The 19,967-nt window shown below is 39.2% G+C and overlaps 1 protein-coding gene across 2 annotated transcripts in view; it reads right to left on the bottom strand.

Moving 5' to 3' along the window:
* Window positions 1-19,762, bottom strand: part of MICU3 (mitochondrial calcium uptake family member 3) — a 74,196-nt gene extending 54,434 nt beyond the window's left edge. For both annotated transcript variants that reach the window (XM_037128761.2, XM_053659923.1), the window contains exon 1: window positions 19,337-19,762. In XM_037128761.2, coding sequence (XP_036984656.2) covers window positions 19,337-19,726 — 390 coding nt within the window. In that variant the 5' untranslated portion in view covers window positions 19,727-19,762. The remainder of the gene's footprint in view (window positions 1-19,336) is intronic.
* Between the last annotated feature and the right edge of the window lie 205 nt (window positions 19,763-19,967).

The following is a 19,967-nucleotide window of genomic DNA, read 5'->3' as shown; positions in this document are numbered from 1 at the left end:
AAATAACAATGTTAAAAATTTGCTCTCATTAAAAATTCTTAGGGGATCAATATAATACTATCTCTTCTTTGAATTCATGTTTTCCCTGGTTTCTATAAGAACCAGAGTCTTTACTGGGAGGATTCTGATTCTCAAATAGTGTCCTTGACTTCTACTTCCTAGAGGCACCTGTGGTTGAAGCTACATAAGTACTATTAGAGGTATTTGCTTTACTTGCATCTCTAGAACAAATCTATCCCAAACTGGAGGTAACCAAAGACTTTGAGGCCAAAGATTTGGGTAGTGGTGTCTGTCCTGTTCTGGGACCAGGAGCTGAACTCCGGATTTCGTTCCTATGGTCAGAACCCATCCGTCATTTCCCAGTTTCAGGATCTGGGTCCCCACCTGTTGGCCTAAGACCTTTCCCCTGAAACTACAGTCCATGCTCACCTACCCGCTCCAGGGCTTGATGTTGAGAAGCTATTTATGAGGTCCCCCTGCTGCTTCTTTCTAGACTCTCTGCTACAGAGACCTGGTAGTTATCAACCCGTCCGATGGTTGTCTACTGCTAGGACTTCATGAAACCAACTAGGCTAATCCTAACCAAAGTCTAGTCCTAAACTGTTGATAGAAACAAGAATGAGTCTAATTCCATCCTGCACCTGGTTGAGCTCTCGGAAACATAATGGTGTCTGAGCTATGGCCAGCTCCAGCAATATTTCAGATCGACTTCGGTTTTCCGATTAGCTTTTCAGTCCTCTAGAGGTGAGCCCGGTACCTTTGCAGCTATTTGCTGAGGAGATGCATCTTCGCTCTGCATCAAACGAGCTATGTGATTCTCCTACTCAGACTCTTGCAAAGCCTACCTGCCAGGACACTTCTGAGGCCACGCACTCCTGACTGAATGAAACACTGCTCCAAATCAATCGTAATTAATCACATCTTTTGTAACAATGTATCTTTGACTTTTACAACACCCCTTCCCTGAAAACTAACACCGTACTTTGGATAAATCCTAGTCATTTCCTGCATACATCCCTGTTACATCACTGGCTCTCCTTTCCCCCATTTTCGAATTGGGTTGTATTTTTACCTATTTATATATCTGTCCTGCCAATTAAACATGAATTTCTTGACAGGGGCAATATTTTTTACTTTCTAAGAACTTCACCAGTGATTAAAAGTGCCTGGCACATCTAAGAGGCTTAGTAAATGTTTACTGCATGGATAAATGAATGTTTATGGAAAAAAGTGGCAACTGAGTAACAAAGAGCCAAAGAGACACTGAGTCTGGATCAGGTGGCAGTTAAGGACAGAGGAGAGGCTTCTAATTCCAAGTTGGAATTTAGACAGAGAGAATCAGAGAGAATCTAAAGCTTTAGTGAGAAAGAGACCACATAACTTACGTGTATCTCTTTTAAAGTTGTTTAAACATATCTTCAAAATTAATGTTGGCAATTGTTTAAGGTAAGCTGTTGTAATAAAGCTTACAGATTTTATTTCTCTGTTTGTCTGTTTATTATGCTAATAGAGTAAAAATTCCAGTGAAATGAATCTCTTCTTAAGCAGGAACGTGGGTAATAGTAACTTGCGGCTGAAGTCTTGAAATCTGGTCCTCAATTCTTGGGCACTCCTTCCAAGTGACTGCAACTTATGAAAACTGGATTTTGATTTTTCCCTTTGTCCTATTCAGATTTTTAAAAAGAGCTCTATGTACTTCAAATTTTAAGTAATTACAATGTTACTAGCTATATATTATTTCAGTTGGCTTCTACCAGTTACACATTACCAATTGTTTTCTACAATAAAGAATAATGTTTGCTTCTGTAATATCTTTCCAAAAACATTAATGACATTTACAAATTATTCTAACCTTTGACTAAAGGGATAACAAACACAAATGCACAGCAAACTGGTGAGAATTTTATAAGCATATGAATTAGGGAAAGCCAGAAAGAGTAGAATACAGCTTTCCAAATTTGAACAAACACTGGGAGTTGCAGCATAGAAGAAGGTCCTTGGTTATTGCTGGAGAAAAAGACAAACACAAATATGATTTGAGGGGTTCTCGAACTTGGTAGATTACCCTTCTGGCTACATGGAAGACTGCAGGAGGGACAGCAGTGGAGAGCACAAGAACCAGAACAGAAAGGTATAGGAGATGCAGCACATGATTTAGTTGGCACTACCTGAACCGAGTACAAGATTCAGACTGTGGATCTCAGCTAGAGATACAGGTGATACACAGAGCTTCAAGAAGCAGGCAAGGCAGCTGAAATCCATTATTCAAAGAAGAGCTGAATAGGCCAGTTCAGGAGGAATCCGAGTCCAGAAAGAAGAAATGTAGTCCATTGGATATAAAATCCCTGGGATATAAGATAGGAATCCATAGACTGGGGCTAAATCATAGGATCAGATAGTTACATTAACAATGTCAAAAGTGGCCAGTTGCCCATTAATATGAAGCTCCATATATTTTCTTATTGGTCTTAGTGTCTACGGTGAGGTTGAACCTACAGGTGAGTGGTCAGCTGAACTCTCACAATAGGAAAATACAGGAGATCAGTCCTGCTGACAAAGTTAATTCATCTTCATCAAAGCCCTGGCTGGCGTGGCTTAGTGGACTGAGTGTCGGCCTGCAAACCAAAGGGTTACTGGTACTGGTTCAATTCCCAGTCAGAGTTCCTGCCTGGATCCCCAGTAGGGGGCACGTGAGAGGCAATCACACATTGATGCTTCTCTCCCTTTCTCTCTCCCTCCCTTCCCCTCTCTCTAAAAATGAATAAAATCTTTAAAAAGATTTTTAAAAAACCACCACTTTCCTCCATCATTAGATGAATGGATAAAGATGATGTGATGCATATAAATACATCTATACATACTTATGTGTATATATGTATATACATATGTAGTAGAATATTATTCAGCAATAAAAAAATAATGAAATTCTGCCCTTTGTGATAATATGGATTGACCTAGACAGTATTATGTTGAGTGAAATAAGTCAGAGGAGGACAAATACCACATAGTTACATTTATATGTATAATCTCAAAAAACAAATAAACAAACAAACAAAACAAAAACAGATTCATAGAAATAGAGCACCAACTGATGGTTGTCAAAGGAGAGGTGGGTAAGGAGATGGATGGTATTGGCAACTAAACCAACACTTTATAAAATGTTAAAAATAATTTTTATTTTATTTTTTGTGGGGAAAAATCTTATGAGATGTACATGAGATTCTTTTCATAGCTATTATCACTCTAGCCAAAAGATGTTCATGGACATATTATACTTCACTTTTTCAAATGGCTTCAGACTTATTTAAAAGCTTCTATGAAGATAAAAGGAGTAACATTTTCTTTGCTTGCTGGGTGGTCGAAAGGTTAAACATCAAATTCCCAGTGTGGGGAAATCCCAAGGCACTGGAGGTGAAGGGGGTCACAGTCAATAATACTGGGATAACTTTGCATGGTGACAGATGGTTACTAGACTTAGTGTGGTTGTCCTACTCTGAGGTACTGTCTATAATGATGCTGAATTGCTAGGTTGTACAGCTGAAACTAACATAATACCATATGGTGACAATATTGAATAAAAACTTTTGAATAAAATATTTACATTTTTTTAATACAAAAACTTAGAAAAGTTATTTCCCTTCTCAATACTCAAGGCCCTCGCCAATTAATCCTTCCTCTATCTACTGTGTTAGATAGGGTAGACTAAATTCCTCAAATGTAATGGCTCAAACACAACAGAAGTTTTTCTCTCATAAAGGTCCAGAGAGGACCTGCTGGGTCGGGGGTGTGTGTGTTTGGGGGCGGGGGAGAATCAGGGACCTTTGTTTCACAGAGTCATTCAGAGACACAGAGTGATGAAGACTACCACTGAGTGGGGGTGGGGGGAGCATGGAGGAAGTTCAGGTGAGAAGCTTTTACAGGCCAGGCCTAGAAGTGGTACAATCACTTCTCCTTCCCTTCAAAAGAAATTAGTCACATGGCCATCTTTAAGTGCAAAGGATAACAGAAAACAAAGAACAGGGCACCCACAGCCCTAACTATTATGGGGGAAGAAAAGAGACTTCCGTCACCAGCCTGCAGCCGATGTCACACCAACTTCTGATGACAACATCAAGGACTGAGGGAATATAAAGGACCAGGGAGAAAAACATTACAATTTTATATGGTATGTTGAACAAAAACTTGGAGAGATACACTTCCAAAACAAACCACATCTGTAGCCTCTTGGGAAATAAGACTTCTAAATCACCTTCATTAATTTTTTAGGAAATACTAAAAACCACTGTGATTCACTTAGGTTGACACTTCCACACATTTTATCCTCTGCATATTGTATTTCTTTCCAAAGGCGTAAACACAGCCCCTATTCACTTGAAATTTAATATCTGCAGTTGCACTTTCCCAGCTTTGTTGTTTCAAGTTTGTCAAAATGCTTCTGCAACGCCAGCCTTTTCACAAAACACTGCAGGCAGATGAAGAAACACTGGGTCTGCTCCCCTGTCCTCGAAGGCTGAGAGACGCTGAGTGTGGGCAGGCTGTGCTCTGCCTCGCAGACCAGACCGGCCCACAGTGTCTGCGGGAGGTCAGAGTGATCACCGCCCAACAGGTGCCCAACAGTTGAATTTACAAAAACAGAATTGAACTATCTACAGGTAAAATAATGATCACCTTTAAATTTTTGATCTATGATTTAAAACTGAGTTATTCCTAAATTAAATTTGGTGACAGATTACTATACTTAAAATTTCCAAATAAAATAACTAAAAACTCTAAAATATGTAATAAATTATAAAATTACTCCAAAATCCATAAAAATAAACTTAAGGGTTTTTTAAAAAGATTATTTATTTATTTATCTTTAGACAGAGGGGAAGGGAGGGAGGAAGAGAGGGAAACATCAACGTGTGGCTGCCTCTTGCACGTCCCGCACTGGGGACCTGGCCTACAACCCAGGCATGTGTCCTGACTGGGAATCAAACCGGTGACCCCTTGGTTCGCAGGCTGGCACTCAATCCACTGATCCACACCAGCCAGAGCATAAACTTAAATTTGAAACTCTAACAAGTTAATTTCTTTCATTAATATAGTAAAATTCACCCTGAAAATAAAGCACCATCAAACTTCACAATAATGAAGCTTAGATGGTGTGATTTTTGACAAATATTACTTATTAAATGTAATGCAACGATGATTTCTTGGCTTCCTGTGGGCATATTCTAACAAGATATGTTAACATTTTTATGGTGTTTCACAGGATAGGAAAATACAGACATCCTAAGTTTAAGGTAAGGTATCACTGCAATATTTTCAGATGTGGCAAATTTCGTAGAGGAAATGGGATTTTTCGTATCAAAAATATCTTGCAAAACTGCTAGTGAAAAGTACCCGAGCATGGGTCTAAAAGCTGGCACACAAATCGTATTCACTGGACATGCAAGGTCGCACAGTAGGAAAACGAAATCTCAGAAGTCTAGGGGTACAAAAGAATTTAAATTTGCCTTTTCAGTTTACTCCTTCTAGGAAATTATTTGATGGGAATTACTTAACGTTCTTTTCAAGCTTGCTAAACAAATGTTCTGAGAATCTTCTTTCTAGATCCAGAAAGCTGTACCTTTTCTGTTTTACTAAGAAATTGTGTGCTACATTATAATTTTTTAACTTCAGTCTCCCTACTTATAAAAATGGAGAATTTCACGGAAATAAAAATTGTAAAAGCGGCTGTAAAGTAACACACACATTTAGTCTTAAATATAGTGCATTTTTCGGACTATAAGATGCACTTTTCCACCCCCAAATTTGGAAGGAATGATGGTTGTTAATGCTGCTGTTGAGTTCTGTTTACATTTACATTGGTGAAATATTATGTTATTTATGTTATTAAATATTTTACCCCATGTTTTGCTTCAATTTTTCCCCCTATTTTCCTCCTTTAAAACCTAGGTGTGTCTTTTGGTCCGAAAAATACGGTAGGCAAGGATCCATTTTAGGTATGTTGTAGATCCTCTAAATCATGCTACATCAGCGGCTTAAGAAGTGGTAGAAATGATAAAAAGTTACATTTTCAAAAATTATCTCATCTTTCCAAAAGATGTAAAAATAAGTCTCAATGAAATCACATTCTCTTGGACTTTCCAAGCTCAAGACCTCTCTAACCAGTACTTAGATGGCACTTCTTAAGGTAGTGAAACCAGGGCTGTCAGGCAACAGAGTAAATCACTATCCTTCCTAAGAATAACAGAAAGCAGAGGTTCACTGCCAAGGGACAGTGTCACCTTACTTCAGGTCAGCAATTTGATAATTTACTCTGCGGTAAAGTCTGATTTTCCCAGGGAGGGGAGATTAAATGCCAGATAAAGGATTCCCGACTTGACAATTAGAGAAACTGATTCCTACAAGCTGATAATGCCCTAAAGAGGTAACTTGAAACAATTATATCAATTATCTAAACACTGTATAATGCATTACCTCTTAGCAGCCAAGAAGCAGAGACTGAAAATGAAAAATGGAAGGAGGAAAAATAAACACCATTTGTGTTAACCAAAATTATTTCAATTACCCATCCTTGCTAGTTTATTTTTAAAAACATTTGTTTTATATTAAATTAAGTCAATACTAATTTTTTAAAAATAAAATTGAAATTTTACTTGATTACATGGAGGAAGTTTAGAATTTTGCAGCCAGATATTGGCAACTGCATCAACATTTTATAAAACAGTAAAAAGGATTTTTATTTTATATTTTGTGAACAAAAATCTTATGAGAGATGCTCATGAGATTTTATTCACATCTATTTTTTACTCTAGCCAACAAGATGTTCATGGAAGTATTTTACTTGGCTGTGTCAAATGGCTTCAGGCTTATTTAAAAGCTCTATGAAGATAAAAGGAGTAACAGTTTCTCTGCTTGTTGGGTGGTCGAAAAGGTTAAACATCAAATTCCCAGTGTGGGAAAATCCCTAAGTATTGTAGGTGAAATGTCCTGATGCTTAGTGAATGCTTCTATGTGGATAAACATGTGGCTGAAATTCAGCCAACTGTATTTTCCTGGTTGAGATCAAACAGAAAAAGAGAGTAGTAAAATAGAAAAAAGGGGTTACTGATCATTTATGACTTTAAAGTGTCCACTGTATTGTAACAGTAGCTTACATGATAGGGGTTTCCACACCATTTCTCTCCGGCTCTTTACGAGGTGACTGGAGAGAGCTGCCTCCATTTCCTGTCTCTGATTTCCTCTACTTCAGCAGGTTCTCTCCTTTACCACTCCACTAAAGCTGCTTGTCAAGGTCATCCATGACCTCCCTGTTGCTAAATCCAAAGGTCAATTCTCAGTTTTCATCTCGCAGCATCTGACACTGTTGATAACTCTCTTCTCCTTGAAATAATTTTTCTCGATTTCCAAGGCCACACTTGCCTGGTTTTCGTCCTACTCCTCTGGCAGTTCCTGTAGACACTGCTACTGCTGATACTTCTCATCTACGCAGCGTCCTATGGCCAGTCCTTGAACCTTTTCTCCTACTTGAATCTATACTTTACTTCTTTGATGATCTAACCTAGCTTTTATATATTATAAATTTACTATCAAATTCAAATTGGAGGTCATTTGCTCGAGATAGGGCAAGGTGAGGAGTGCCGCAGGCACAGGGGAACACAGCATGTTGGAACAGCTCTAGTGAGATGAGAAATTGAGGGACATGCAGAAGGACTGTTACACGAGCACACGGTTCTGTTTCTCAAGGGTAGTCACCCAGATAGAATTTCAGAGTGATGAGGCACAGGAACCTTCAATCTAACACATAATGTCAACCCATTTTCTAAAGTTGTGTACCCCTACCCCAAGAACAGAAGAATTTTTGTTATTCCATATCATTGCCCATATTATCATCAATATTTATAAATTTACAAATCCGATTAGTAAGAAACAGTGCTTTACTGTGGTTATAATAGTATTTCCCTATAATTAGTAAGGTTTAACATCTTTTTATTGGTCTTTTCAATGTATTTCTTTATTGATCTAGTCATTGGTCTTTTCAATATATTTCTTTTGAATTGCCTGCTTAGACCCTTTGTCCATTTTTCTATTATACTATCTTTTTTCTTATTGATTTCTTATAGATCATTGTGATATATTCTAGATACTTATTCCTTACAAGTGCTATAATATATAAGTATCTGCTTCCATTCCAAGATTTGTGTGTTTATTAGATATTTTTGTTGTAATAAAGTGAACTGTAGCAGTGTTTACCATTCTAGACTGTGTTTTTGTCTTATTTTGAAAATCCCCGTTAGGTCCAAAATTTTATTTTCATATATATTCCTCTAAATATCTTCAAGTTTCACGTATCACATTTAAAACTCTAATACACTTGGGTTATTATGTTATGAAGTAGGCATATTTTTGTTTCCCTCATAGCATTTTAACTCTACCCAGGCCCTATTGTCTTGCATATCACTGCTGTTCCACACTTGAGAACCACCGTATTTTAACTCCTTTCAAAATAATAATATTGCCACATAATATATAGTCACTGTTTAAAAACTAGTCCATTTTGACCATTCTTCATTTGCCATTGCTTCTTGAATCTCAGCCTTCTGTTTATGTTCATTTCTCCCTGATACTCTATAGTTTACTCTTCAATAGTCCTTTTAATGATCTAATACTGGTACACTCTCTCAGACTTCTGACAATAAATTTATTTTGTTCTTATTCCTAAATTATAATTTACCTAGGAACAGAAATCTATTTTGGTAGTAATTTTCTCTCAGCATTTTGGAGATAGTCTATTATCTTCTGCCTTCTATCCTTTACCACAGATTAGCCTTCAACCAGGCCAACGGCTATCCCTTTAAGGGAAACTGCCCTGTCTTTCATTTGACAGTTTCACAATAATCTGACTAAATACAGATTTATTTTTATTTATCCTGCTCAGAACTGTTAATATTTCCCAAATCTGAGGTCTAATGTCTTTGTTCCTCTCTGACAACTGTTCAGCCATTACTGCGTAGTATACTGCCTCTCTCATTCTCTCTATTCTCCTAGTCTGGAGCCCCTAATAGATGACTTTTAGACCCTCTTAGCCAATTTTCCATGTCTCACAAACTCTCCTTAGCATCTGCCATTTCTTATGTTACATTCTCTGTCGTTCCCTCAGAAGGATCTTCCAGATTACTAATTGCCTCTTCAGTTACATCTTATAGCCTGCCTAATCTTTCCTACCTCCAATTAGCATATTTTCTATTTCTGTAAATTCTCTTTAGTTTTTTATAGTCTACCTATTCATTTTCATTGTGTACTTAATGTTTTTGTATACATTTAATTTGTAGATGCAACCAAATTATCCTATTAAGTTGCTAGGAATTTAATCAGTTTACTAACTCTTTTTCATAGAACTTTATATTTTACACTTTGGATTATGAATATACCCTCTTATAGGTCTTATTTGCAGAATTTACTTAGGGCCAGTGTTCAGTGCCCTTCTTTCTACAGAAACCTTGTGTTCCATTTTGCCGGCCACACCAGCTTTTTCTCTGCTTTGGTTACACAAGTTCTAACTCTGAATCCATGTGAGGTAGTGTGGGGCCACGCTCACACACTTCGGGAGAGTCCTCTCTTTCTCCTTAGAGCCCAGTCAGATATCTTCGGATTTCCTTGTCATCAACTTTTAATGGGTGGATGCTTTCTTTCTAGCCCATTCTTTTGATGTGGGCTTTGGCTTTAAGAAGGTAGGGTTCCAATTCCAACTTCCCAAGGTCTTGTCTCCAATCCCCACACAGGCATTAAAATTTAAGTCCTAGAATTCCATGAATAATGACCCATCACTCCCCCAAGTAAGCTATAGCTCACACTGTTGTATCATTAGTTTCCTCTTTATTTTGCCTTTGACAATTTTCCTTAATTTACTATAAGTGTTGGACAATTGTGTGGTGATTGCAGGGGTTGGAAGGTATAAGGAGAATAAATGATAATAGAAAAAAATACTATAAATAAAATAAGAATATTTACTATACAGTAGAGTATTTAAGAGGATGTTTAAAATATTTTTATTACAGATTATATAGTATGCTCTATTACTAAAACCAGCTCTCAAAGCACATGTTTTATTAAATGGGCACTCTGTAACTTATTTATAAGCATTTTCATTTCATTTAAACATCATTTTCCCAACACAATACACTGTAAACTTAACAAAGACTGATAGTTAACCTATTACCTGTTATCTAGTTTTTTCTTAGAAAGAGAAATCTGATTTTCAGCTAGGCACAGTAGCACAGGGACTAAAGTTTACATTTCTTTTTTCCCCCATTTTTATTTATTTATTTATTTTTCAAGTACAGTTTTTTTGTCTAAAGTTTACATTTCTGAAGGTTTGTTACAGTTAGAGTGGACCAACTACATTTTGGCCAGTGAAATGTAAATTAAAGTGGGTTTTTTTTTAATTTGAGACTTCCTGGAAGGCCAATTAAAAGGTGCTGACTCAGCTACACAGGGCACAGGTAAGAAGGCAAAGTCATTATTTTGACTCATTTCTCCTGACCCTGAACCAATTTCTCTTCATTGCACCCTGTTTCGCTATTTCCCTACGTTATTGCCATAAACACATCAATCCCTGAGTGTAGAGCTGTTGTGGAGGCCGTGGTAAGCAGATGTGGGCAAGGAGATCCCTGTGGAGGGAGGACTTGACGGAAAGGGAAGGGAGGAAGATACATATCCTCCCAAGCTCATGCGGAACGTTTAGGTGAAGATCAAAACTGCTTTGGACTGGGATGCAGTGCTGTGCAGAATCGGCAGGTGTATACCGCAGAGCCTTCGCCGACCATTCCAGGTGAGGTAGCTCTCACCCTCTGAGCCCCAGCACCTCGTTTTTCCAAAAGGAAGTCAACTCCCTAGGGGGCCACTCTGCTCTCCTACAATTAATAAAGCATAACTCCAGATACGTGTATCATAGAGTACATTTAGGAATGCCACTTTCTCTGCAGATTCTAAGAGAGCACATCCTGAATAAAACATACCACCAAAAAAACCCTGAAGAACTTCTTTACCAGCCTGTAATCAAACCATACACCCTACCACCTGAGTAACTTCTGCTCTTACACATCTGATGTTCAGAAAATTCTTCACCCGTTCACTTCTCCATATCCTTCTGATTTTCATCATTCCACTGAAGAGCAACGTTCAACCCAATTTATGGCTTTAGCTATGTTCCAAATTCTGCTGGGTGCGCGGTGCAAGCAGAAGACCAAAGACATGAAGTGCTATTCTCCTATAATTCGCCAGCAAAGCTCAGTACTTTAAGAAGTTGGTCTGCTCCTTACAGTTTTATAAAAATTTTAAAATAACTACTATAAGAACTCAGGATAAATTCTAGATTTTAATTACTTAGTGATATATATGTGTAACATTTCTGATAAAGAGTTCATAATAGCACCCATTATTTACCTCTTTTACTGATAATACTTAGAATACTGATCTAAGTATGAAGTATAGATTTTAACCTTACTCCCTCCATAGGGTGTCTTGACTTTAAGTCTGTGTTATAAAAGACTTGAATCAAAACTCCTCTCTGAGTTTTACAATGACCAGGGGCTCACCAGGGTGATAGACCAGAAGAGAATGTGACAGGCACGCGTGTTAGCACATCTGCACAGTGCTGGACCAAGTGGGTACTGAGACTGCATTCCCACTGTGGACATAAAATCCTGCTGTGATCCACCTACTTGGACAGGAAACAGTCTAGAGGAAGCCATGTGAGAACAGAGACTGAAGGGTGAAAGTTCGAGTGGCACTGATCTCCATTCACCACGAGCCCTCCATTCAAAAGCTGCCTCCTGTTGTCCTCAGGGTTCCATTCTGATCTTGATGGCAGTGATATCTCAAACCCTTGCTTAATCTCCTGAGACAATGCGTAAATGTGCTTGTACGGTTACAGAGAACTATAAATCACATTCCATCTTTAGATTAGTAGAATAACTTTAAAGTGGTTGTAAGAAGTTTAAGCGATCCTATTTGGATGGAAGTACCAGGCTGGAGCTAGTGTGAACTGGACGTAACCTGTGAGAGCCTTTCTGACATGATGTGAAGCCTATTAGAAAATAGTCACTTTGAATTGTTGCAAGAAGTTTGGACAATACATTATATTCCTTCCAGAGAAAGAGATAATCCAAATATGTTACCTAGTCAATGCTTACAGTATCAATTGAATAAATGTCATCCTTATCAGAAAGCAGAAAAAATAGAATTATATGAAATTCTTTTATATACACTTCCTATGTCTAAATTCTGAGGTTAGAGTTGATTATTAAAATGGTTAAAAGGCAATTTAGTGAATGAAGAAACAAGGAGAAAGTATTCTACAAGGAGAAAGTATTCTACTTTCCCAATTTAGAAAAATAATTCTTTAATGAGCAAACATTCATGATGCTAGTCAATTAAATGCTTGTTCTAAAGTTCCATATTTTACTTAGCTTATACAATCTATCAACACATGAGAAAATAAAGGAGTAAGGGTTACAGAAAGTGAAAGGTGAAAAAGTAATAAATATATTTAGAAAATTCTGTGCAGTACACAAATGACCATGCACTGTCTCACATGCTAGATAAATAATGCCATAGATAGAACTTGTTTGATGTTTTTAAATACATTTTCCTCCAACACAAAAATGTTTACACAACACAAAATAAAATTACTCAAATTCTCAGTGTTAGGCACAACAGTTACAGAAGATCAGTGAGAAGTAACATTCTCCAGTTTAAACTTGCCTGTCAAGTTTTAGCAAAAGAGTAAAATCTGTAGTATAAGTCTGGTGTATTTGCTGTATCAGTTCAATATTACATCATGGGTAAAAAAAAGTACTAATTGGATCATATTACCAAGTTTACACATCTCAAAAAAAGTATAATATAAACAAAAGTTGTGACCATGTAAAAATACTGACAAATTACATTTTATGAGTAAACTAAAAATTCACTTTCTCGTTTAAAAATTCATATTCAATCTTAAAAATACAAAACGGAAGCAAATTAAAAGATTTGATGGTTTTTAACATTTTTAATAGCTATTTCAACCTTCTCCTCTCCCCTAAATCTCCAAAAATTTCTATTATCTTCTCTCTAGTTCACAGAGAAAATGAAAGCCATCAGGCAAGAACCCCCTCAACTACTTACCAGTAAGAATGTACACTGTCTGCTTCCTCCCATCCTTCTCCTATTGGGCTGAAAATGGCATTGCTCCCATTATTTAAAATTAACCTCTTCCCTGTGCTTCCACCTGCATCTCCCATCTCCACCTGGGTCCTGGACAAACAAATAATCCTCTTTCTTTCAGGTTTAGTGTTCCTCTTCATTCTTTTAGCATTTAGGCATATGTGAGGGTCTTTCATCTGGAGTGAATGAATGAACGAATGAATGAGTCAGTTCTATGTCCCTTAAGCTATGGCCCTCTCTCCTCCCCTTCCTTCATGGCCAAATTCATGAAAGGCTGTCACCTCATCTTGTCTGCCTCATTTTTTCTTTCCTTTACTCTCAACTTATCCCACTATCTGATCATCACTTCCAAGATCTCACCAAGATCACCACAGCCTCCTTAATGCAAACTCCACACTTTCTATTTATCTCAGTGCCCCTCCTCTGGCAGCGGTCACTGTAACTGACCACTTCATATTTGACGTACCAACTTTTGTTGGCTTCCATGACTCTCCTGGCTTTCCCGTGCCTTTCTTTCTTTTACCTTCTCGGCTTTGTATAGAGGTCCATTCCTCTGTCAGTCTTTTAAATCACTGATGCTGGCCAGGGCTCTCTTCCTAGGTGCCTTTCTCTTGTCGTTTTACATATTCTGAACAATGGCATCCATTCTGACTTTTAACACTTGATGTCTTCCCAAGTCTATTCCTACAGTACAGATCTCTCTTCTGAGCTTCTGACCTATGTATCCACCTGGAATTCACTTCAGCTGTCCAAAAGACACCTTGATCCATTGTGCAAGCTCAAAAATCACCATCCGTGACACTTCCAGCTTTATTCTCTGAGGACCCAGTCTCCGTGCACTGCTGCATGGTCCACCCAGCAGCCCAAGACGAAAACTTGAATATCACCCTAGACTCTTCCACTTCCCTCTCCTGAAATCTAAGCAACACCAATCCTGTTGATCCTGCCTCCCAAATCTCTTTCCAATCCAGCAACTTCTCACTGCTATAGCACCACTTCCCTTGTGAAGCAGGGATGAGATAATTTGGTAAAAGCAAGATTGCTAAAGAACTATAATAATAAAAATATTACAATTAATTTCTGGATGTAGAATTCATTCATTTTGTCATTAAAAAATGTATTAAAATCTATGAGATACCAAGGTTTTGTGCTAAAGGGGGATAAGTGAAACCTCTCTCAAAGCAGCTTCATCAATTAGGGTTAATATAATTGTTTTAATATCCAAAATGTGTTATTTAGTCATTAAATTAAAAGTGGCATTCATTTTCAAAAATTACTAAAGATAAATTATATATTCAATCAGTAACAGTGCCACTACACTTAGTATTCATAAACAGTGCAGCCCAAAATTATATAAACAGAATTATATGTGAGAACATGACAATCAAGTAGCAAGTTACATTAAACCGAAATACTATTACCTTAATTCCATTTCAAAATACAATTCAGTGTTTTTAACTTTGTTTTTTAATGTGGAAATTACACAGACCGAGGTGGTGGGGGACCTGTTATATACCTTCATTCAAACTGATTACTATGCATTATTTGATCATTTCTAAGTCCTGGAAGAGAATTACAGATGAGAAATTTTTTAAATTTACGTTCAAGGTCATAACAGTTTTATTTCCAGATTCCTTCTGTGAACCTGAGTAAAAAGACACCCACAAAATGCTAGCTTTCATTGTAACCCAGAAATGCATGCATTTCTATAATTCCTGGTTTTGTATAACCAGAAAAAGAAATATTATTTTCAAATTCATCCACATTTTATTCTGTGATTTACTTAGAAAAAACTCTACACTCAAATTGTTGTGTGTGACTCTATAACTTGGTCAGGCCACTAGTTGGAATGCACGTAGAATCTAGTGGATTTACTTGTCAGAGAGTGATTCGGAAAACCAAAAAAGGGGATCACCTAGTTCAGATTCTTGTACAACAGTGTTATTCTACAGAGAGTTAGCCTATGTTCAGTCTCACATCTATGTCACTTCCCTCACTCTGTAAAAAATTAGGACTTTTCTATATTTATACATCTGGCATATTCTTCAATATTCTGCAAAGAATAAGCATAACCTCATGTCTCAAAATGTGCTACCTTAGAAAAGAGGCTGGAAAAGATATAAAATGAAAGAAGCTTAAAAATGCATGATTATTAGCAAGTGTTATAGAAATATGCAAAAGAAATACAAATATTATTGTTTTCCACTTGAGAGTAAAACTAAATTAAGTTGCTAAAAACTTCTTTAGATAAACAAATCATAAAATATATCATGTGGTCTCAGTAAGTAAAACAGTGGATTAAAGTGTGTTATTTAAGCAATCTAGTAGATTAATAATGGACCTAAAACAAAAAGGCAGTCATAGAACAAAAATTTTTTCCACGAATAAAAATAATACTTTAAGGCTAAAACTGTAAAGTTCTAAATAGAATCTTTTCAGCATTTCCTTATAATATTAATAACATTCAAGGCCATGTTTACAAAAAAAATTGGCAAGTGAAACTTGCACAATTAAAATAAACACAGTGTCACATGATTTGGTTTCCCAAAGCCTGGAATTTTGACCTTAACTGAAGTTTTCCCAATTCTAATGCTATAAATAACTATGTTAGCCAAACAAAATATTAAACTATTAATTTTCACAGAATGTTGCTGTGCCTTTTCCATGTGCATGTCCCACGCAGATATTTGGCATAAGCTCATTGTTCTGACAATATTTATCAAGGCTAAGCCCCAGACCAGGCAATGATGAGATGATGCACACCTAGGTGGTCAAAACCAACACAACACCTCTCCCTAAAGGGCTAAGACGAGCAGAGAAGACAGACAATTACCAAACAGCCACACAAAGCCCTCATCTGGAAGTATACGACAGAGTCAGGAAGGTCACAGGCAATGTCTTTGCAACCAAGATCTTCCAGGCTCTGGTAACAGGCCTGCACGTCTGTAGGTCAGTGTTGCACACTGCTGTCGGTTACCTTAGTCTCATAACACACACAGGTGAGTTTAAATGCCAGGCCACATTCAATGTGATATGCTGCTCACTTAAAAGAGGCTTTAATAAATCAAGGGTTCTTAGTTATAGTTTTAAACATCAAAAGAAACCATTTCTACCACTTCAGGAAAATCAAATAAGCCTAATAAATGAAGTGGCAACACAAGTTTAAAATATTCCTGAAAAATGACAGATTGACCTTGTGAGTTTCTCTCAACCTCTTCCTCCCAAAACCACATTAAAATCACAATGGATTATCTAAAAAAATGTATACACACACAAGAACTAAGAAGGAGAAAAGGAGAGGAGACTGAAACACTCAAGAGCGTTCATCGACTTCTCACAGACCTGAAGAGACGGAGGGGCGGCAATCCACCCAGGGAGCAGAGGCACAACCTGGGCACTGTGAAGGGTACCGATGGAGGTGAGCTAATTTGGGCAGCAGACCTCAGAGAGGAGGAGGCCTGCGGAACACAGGGAGCTGTGCTGGCAGAGAGAGTTGTGGGGCTGGAAACAGGATCGGAAAACAATATGTAAGTACAATAGGTCACTGGATACTCCCCCAACATGCGTTCTCACACACGTGTGCACATGTGCCTCTGTACAGATGGCTGCACCTCCCACTGCTCCTTCTTGGAAGAAGCTCAATGACAACACAGAAGAAGATTTATAAAATGTTGAAATTTGGATGCTACTCTCAGGAAAAGCCCAGATCACCCACAAGCCACACTTCTGTACCAAGAGCTTCAGAGGGGTCTCAAATAGAGATAGGCAACAACCACAGATATGTTGGGGGGGGGATACTCCAAAATGAAAATAAAAGCATAGAAAATCAAACATAAAAAACATTCAAGGCCATTGGGGAAGAAACAACACAATGCACAGAGCATAAGGCAGTTTAAAAGCAAAACTATAATTCATATCCTTATAGTAAAAAGAGAAATGCAGTGATCATGAAACAAAATAGAATGTTGTAACACTGAACAGCAGAGGACACAGAAGAGTTCTTTGAATTTAAAAAATCTGGATAACTGAGATAAACATTCCATAGAAAAGTTAGAAGATAAAGTCATCTCTGAAGATAAAGATATTGCCCATAAAAACAAAGCAAGAAAAAGATTAAGTAGCTGGGATATAAGAAAGATTAGAATTAGGTTAGGATCTGTCAGAAGATGTAACCAGACTAAAAGAGGTTTCAGAAAAAGAAAACAGAGAAAATTGTCAAAGAAATAATACAAGAAAAGAGTACAGAAATTTCAGGCATTAATCTCCATACAGAAAAGGCCTTCAAGTTCCTAGCACAATAAATGAAAAAACGCCCACACCAATGCACATCATTATGAAGTTTTCAAACAGCAGGGATAAAGGGAAGATGATCTCATTTGAGATTATCTCTTTCAGATTACCTCTTAAAGAAAAGATTATAAAGAGAAGTTTTCAAAGGTAGAAAAAGTTCAAATACAAAAGAAATAATGATCAGAATGTATAACTGGAGACTTGGAAAGGGTAAGACACGGGACTTTAATATTAGTTGACTTCTAAAACTATGTACAGGTATTTTCATAAATAAGCAATAATAATGTAAGTGAATAGATCCATAAGTACATAAATGAATGAAACAAAGTAAAACAAATTGAGTGCTTACTACATGCCAGGGTACCATTCTTTTTAAAACTGTATTCCCTCATTTAATACTCCTAACTCTACAAGGAAGACACTATCAATCTCCTTTTACCGGTGAGGAATCAGGCATTGAGAGGTTAAGTATGGAATACAATCGGTGAGTGGTGGAGTCAGAGTCCTGGCATTCCGAATGTGCATGAGACTGTCTCTCAACTTTAAAAGTAAAATAACTTTTAAAAAGAAGAAAACAAAACACTATTATTTGGTTGTTTCCTATGTTCCAATTCTGTTCCCAGATCAACTGTGGTTGGTTAAAAGTTCTGTCTCGGTCAATCGGGCCACAAGTTTAATATATGTATGTATGTATGTATGTATGTATGTGAAGGTTGGAGACATAAAGGTCGAAGGCATTTGCTAGGATTTTAAGTTTCACTGTAGAAAAGGACTTAATGTAATTTGCTGCTGGAAGGTCCACAAAGTAGATTCCCTGACCTAAATACACCAATGACCTCCGCCCATATAAATGAAGCACCGACAGCATCAGATCACCACTGTCCATATGGGAGAAGAATTAAAGCGTACATAAATTTCATTAAAGTTAAAAATAGACTAGTTGCCTGTTTTCTAAGTTATTGTCTTCTGAACCTTTCACATTCTTCTAGTCTTGCAAGGAAAATATCCCCAGGCGATTTTCCTGATCATTTACGTTACTATTAAATATACTGCGGTAACAAAAACATCGTGCCCCTGGGACTCACTCTTGCCTTGTTTAGACTCATGTACCTTACGTGAAATACACAGTGATACCTGAACATTTCCATTTGCACTTCCTCTGTAGCAGTCAGCCTCATTCAGCTCCCTGTGTTTCCTTCCCTATCCATCTTCTCACTTGTCCCTTATTTAAGAGATTCTACTTTGGGGGGTGGGTGGGATATAATCTTTTTGAACAATTTTTTCCTTTTCTTTTCCAATCTATTATCTTTGTTCTTTCCGACCTATAATACTACGGAGGCCACACAGCTATGACTAATACACTTCCGTACATTAACATCTTTTGGATCCTCATGCCCCCTCGGCTCGGGAGATCCTTCCTGCAACAAATGCAACCCTCCACTTTCTGCCTGTCATGCCCTTGACTTCTCCCTTAGGTTTTTGTTTTGTTCTGTCCTGATCTGGGCTGTCCGTTGATAGCGGACAGCGGATAGCGGATAGGTGGTAGCGACAGCGACCCTTAAGGCTCTCACACATCAGGACAGCACCGTCTGTCTTCCCAGCATCTGGGTGAACACACGCACACACAGCCAGGGTCGCCCGGCCTGGGTCTCGTTCTCGGTCCCCGGAGGTCCCTGCCCGCGGCCGCAGGGCTCACACGGCGACAGCCTCCGACGTCAAGGGGGCTCTAAGCCTCAGTAGCACCGCGCGCGGCTGTCGCCCCGCCCCGCACTCAGGTGGCGCCAACACCCGGCGGCCCTACCCTCGGACGTCACCGGCGGGTCGGGGCGGCGCGCACACGCGCACCTACCGTCTCCTTGGCAGCGGCGACCGGGATGGGCAGCAGCCCCCGCCCGCGGGGCGCGTCCTCCAGCTCCGCGTCCGCGCTCTCGGAGGGGCACCCGGAGGTCGGCGCCCGCGGGGAGTCCGGCCTGGGGTCCCCGTACAGCTGGTAGCACACGAGGCCGACCAGACCCCCGCCGGCGGCCGCGGCGATGCTCAGCTCCCCCCAGCGCCGCCGCCTCCGCGCCGCCCCAGCCGCGGCCGCCGCCTCCTCCTCCTCGCGGCAGGAGAACGGCCGGCCGGGAGGGCCCGGAGCTGCACCCACGGGACGCCCCCACGGTCCGGGGAGCGGGTGATGCGGGCAGGGAGTAGGCGGGAGCCGAGGCGGCGGCCAGAAGAGCCTCCTCAGCGCAGCCATAGCGGGCGCAGCCTGCCCCGGAGCCCGGAGGGGGCGGGCGAGGGGTGGGGAAACCTCGCGAGAAGTCGGCGCGTCGGGCTTGCGCGGGTGCCAGGGCGACCCTCGCGGACGCGTGGCCCGGGGACCCTGGGGGGCCGCTGTCTGTGCGGGAGGTCGGGTCTTCGGCCACCGAAAGCCTGGAAGAGAAGGCGGCTGCTACCTCGCCCCGCACCCGCCCCGCGGGCAGAAATAACTGCGCCTG

This window comes from Artibeus jamaicensis, unplaced genomic scaffold (assembly GCF_021234435.1).
Source record: "Artibeus jamaicensis isolate MK-2021 breed Jamaican fruit bat unplaced genomic scaffold, CSHL_Jam_final scaffold_833, whole genome shotgun sequence".
In the NCBI taxonomy this organism is placed as follows: Eukaryota; Metazoa; Chordata; class Mammalia; order Chiroptera; family Phyllostomidae; genus Artibeus; species Artibeus jamaicensis.
The sequence above is the reverse complement of the archived record's forward strand: the minus strand, read 5'-3'. Positions and strand labels throughout refer to the sequence as shown.